Consider the following 3,748-nt stretch of genomic DNA (forward strand, 5'->3'; position numbering starts at 1 on the left):
GCCAAAAGTCCAGCGGGGGTCCAGGAGCTGCCTCCTGCATGCCAGTCATCCGATGCCAGTACTCAAAATGGCGCCAATCGCCTTTGCCCTCACTATGTCACAGGGGCCGACCGTCGGTACCTGTGACATAGTGAGGGCAAAGGCAATCGGTGCCATTTTGAGTACTGGCATCAGCCGGCCGGCTTGCAGGAGGTCGCTCCCGGACCCCCGCTGGACTTTTGGCAAGTCTTTTGGCAAGTCTTTAAAGATGGAGCCGGCCATCCAGTGCTCCTACCATGTGACAGGGGCCGGCCAATGGCACGGATACCCTGTCACATGGTAAGGGCAAAGGGCCATCGGCGCCATTTTTATTAGTGGCAGCCGATGACGTGAGAGCAGGCGATCAGTCCCGGGGCTTCCACTGGACCACCAGGTGATTTTAAAACGTTTGGGAGGGTGGGGGAGGCTAAGGGGTATTTTAAGGGGTAGTAGTGGGTTTATGGGTTGTTTTGGTGTGCAGGTTTCCCCGCCCTCCCCCCAAATAACTCCCGTTAGTGGACACAAACCCGATTAACGATTTTTCACGATAAATCAGGGGAATTTCTATTGTATCACACTCTTTAACGATTTTTGACGATTTAAAAAATATCGGACGATATTTTAAATCGTCAAAAAATGATTCACATCCCTATAAATCATTATTGGTAATAGTCTCTGTTGGCGAATGAAGAGAAGAGGGAATTCTGGAGTGGTTTTTGCAGTTTCTCGGGTGATATTTGATCGAAGGGATGGTGGAGGTTCCCATCTTTGTGATTGAGGTGGGGATCTCTCGAAGAAGCGAAGCTGCTGTGGAACAGGTAGCAAGAGGAGGCCGAACCCGGCTAGAAGGGAGCCGGAGACTAGGGCTCTCTAGTTTTGGAGGAAGATATCGAACGGCTTGAAATCTGTAGATTTAAATTAAAGGATTGGGGGCTGCCCGGCGGGGCTGCATGAAGGGACGCACAAAGGGTGGCCACTTTGTCGCGCTCCTTCAGCGCGTGGTGCCGGTTGGGTTCCAAATTTGAAAGCCTCTGGGGCCTCGCTCGATTGGCTGTCGGGAGCGGCAGCTCCTATTTGCTGGTCCCTGGAGGGCTGGCTCGGGAGCGGGCCTCACGGACGGCGGGACGGTGCTGGTGGCCTCGCGGTTAGCGGTGGAGCCGCCGAGGGTAAGTGTTGAATTTAAAGGGCTTACCCCGGCGGGTCTGTGGTGACGATTGCGTAGGCCCTCCCTTGCAGCGTCCCCTAGCAGCATTCGCCGAGAAGATATTAGTGCTCTCCCATCCATCTTATAGAGAACTTTGATTGTAACTCATAGGAGTAATGACACTCGGAGCTGTGTATCACAGCAGGTAGCCATGTTGGTCTGAATCTCACAGTTGTAATGTCTTGCTGGGCTGTATCTCACTCCTCTGATGTCATGCATGGGTTGGATCACACAGTGGTGATGTCATAGAGGGCTGTGTCTTATAGCAGTGATGTCATGCTAAGCAGAATTTCAATCATATTTGTCCGTATCCCTCAACAATGATGTCCCATGATGCTGGGTGTCACAGTGGTGATGTCACAGTGCTGTAAAATTTGCATTACTGATGCTATAATTGAGTGTGTACAGGCCTGAGAATACGAAGGGGGATGTACTGGACTGGACCTAGAGAATGAGATCTGGGTCCAGTCCAGTACATCCCCCTTCTGCCATCAATGCAGTTGCAACAAAAACTAACATTTTTCTTCTGTCAGCTCTCTAACATTTGTTCAGAATGAGCACGGAAGAGCTTTTTTAGGTTGGGGAGTTCACACGGCAGTTTCCTCCACCTCCTTTGTGCTTTTGGCTCAGTCAGAATTAGAACTGGGATAATGCATTATGAGCCTTCATTTGCAACTATGCAGGGACTTTTCTCCTCGTTCATAACATCTCTCTTCATCTTCAGCGTACATCGTCTGATCATTGCAGTGAGCCAAGCCTCAGGGCGCCATTCAGAACCCTTAAATCATGAGCCCTGAATCCTACCACTGGGTGCCACCCTTGAGCAATGATGTCAACTGCTCCCCCCCCCCACCCAGGGGGCTGTGACTCCTGCTCCTGCCATAGCCACAGCCCCAACTGAGCTGGAGAGTGAAAAATCCAGTCTAGGGATCAAATCATGGACCTTCGTCCTCTTTTTCAAGGGAAGAATCATCTCGTATCCTACTAAAATTTGAGATCACCTAGCAGCCCTGGATTTGACAGTAGGCACACATTATGCCTGTGTCTAGGGTGGCTAACATTTAGGGGCAACATGCTGGCTAATATTAGTTGTCTTCCAGTTCTGCTGAATCTTATTCAACAGGGAAAATCCCTCTGCTATCCTGTAACAGTCCCTTACAGGAGGTGGGGGATGAAAGCACCGAAAGTCCCTAGAGGTGGTAAAACCCTAAATCTGACCCTATCTCCTACCTACGATGACCTTCTGTGATTTATCACCTGCTCTCTCAAGCTACTTTCCTATGACTTTCCTCACTGCATTTTTTACCTCCTTGTTCCTCAGACTGTAAATGAGGGGGTTCAGCATGGGGGTGATGGTCGAGTACAGCACGGACAAGATTTTACCCTGCTCCTGGGAGTATGTTGATGTGGGTCTCACGTACATACAAAACGCTGACAAATAATACACAGAGACAACAGTGAGGTGAGAGGAGCAGGTGGAGAAAGCTTTACGCTTCCCCTCTGCAGAGCGGATCCTCAGGATGGCTGAGATGATGTAGGTATAAGATGTAAGAATCACAAGGAAGGCAGGCGCTGACATCAATGCAGTTGCAACAAACACTAAGCTTTGTGTAGTGGCCGTGTCAGTGCAGGAAAGCTTTAGCAGTGGCAAGAGGTCACAGAAGAAATGATCAACCACATTAGAGGCACAGAATGAAAGGCGGGTGACAGAAACTGTAATTGTCTCAGCCGGTAGAAAGCTGATGATCCAGGAAGCAGCAACCAGCAGGACGCAGACTCTCTGATTCATAATGAGGAAATAGTGTAAGGGGTCACAGACTGCAGCATAGCGGTCATAAGCCATGGCAGTAAGAAGGAGAGCCTCAATGCAGCCAAAGCCCATGAAGAAATGCAGCTGCACAATGCATCCAACATAGGAAATGGTCTTATCCCCTGAGAGGAAGATCATCAGCAGTTTGGGGGTGATGGTGGAGGTGTAACAGATGTCAGTGAGAGAGAGGTTACTGAGGAAGAAGTACATGGGAGTGTGCAGGTGGGGGTCAGCACAGGTCACTGTGATAATCACAAGGTTCCCCAGCAGGGTGATCAGGTAGATGAGCAGGAAGACCAGGAAGAGGGGAACCTGCAGCTGGGGATTATCAGAAAGTCCCAGAATAATGAATTCTCTCACCATCGTCATATTTTTTGCTTCCTTTGGGTTCATCTCTCTTCTCCTGGGGGTGCAAGAAGAAATGAGAACTGATGTGTATCCTAAGTACAGATGAGCACACCGTTCTGTATCGGCCTGATAGTTCTTTTAGGGATTATGGGCTGATAGTTCTTTTAGGGATTATGGGCTGATGCAAGAAAAGGCTTTCCATCTGGTTCCAAGCAATCCAGCATCTTTCACGGAAGGGATAAGCAGAGCACGCTACCCAGACTATATCTCTGGAGTAATTAATAATCCAATAGGTTTTTGATAAAATAATGTCTTAAAAACACGGAGAGTGTCTTAAATTGAATTCTGATGGCTAACAGAAGCCAACA

General features: G+C 49.1%; 1 protein-coding gene across 1 annotated transcript; it reads right to left on the bottom strand.

Moving 5' to 3' along the window:
• Positions 1–2,492: 2,492 nt before the first annotated feature.
• On the bottom strand, positions 2,493–3,425 carry LOC115077677 (olfactory receptor 5B12-like). The gene has a single exon (XM_029579969.1). It carries the CDS (start codon positions 3,423–3,425, stop codon positions 2,493–2,495), a length of 933 nt encoding a protein of 310 aa, XP_029435829.1.
• Between the last annotated feature and the right edge of the window lie 323 nt (positions 3,426–3,748).

The sequence above is a fragment of the Rhinatrema bivittatum genome, chromosome 16 (genome assembly GCF_901001135.1).
Source record: "Rhinatrema bivittatum chromosome 16, aRhiBiv1.1, whole genome shotgun sequence".
Taxonomy (NCBI): domain Eukaryota; kingdom Metazoa; phylum Chordata; class Amphibia; order Gymnophiona; family Rhinatrematidae; genus Rhinatrema; species Rhinatrema bivittatum.

What these genes read in the sequence shown, in the direction of transcription:
- LOC115077677 (XM_029579969.1), bottom strand. Translation starts at nt 3,425, where the DNA reads ATGAACCCAAAGGAAGCAAAAAATATGACGATGGTGAGAGAATTCATT.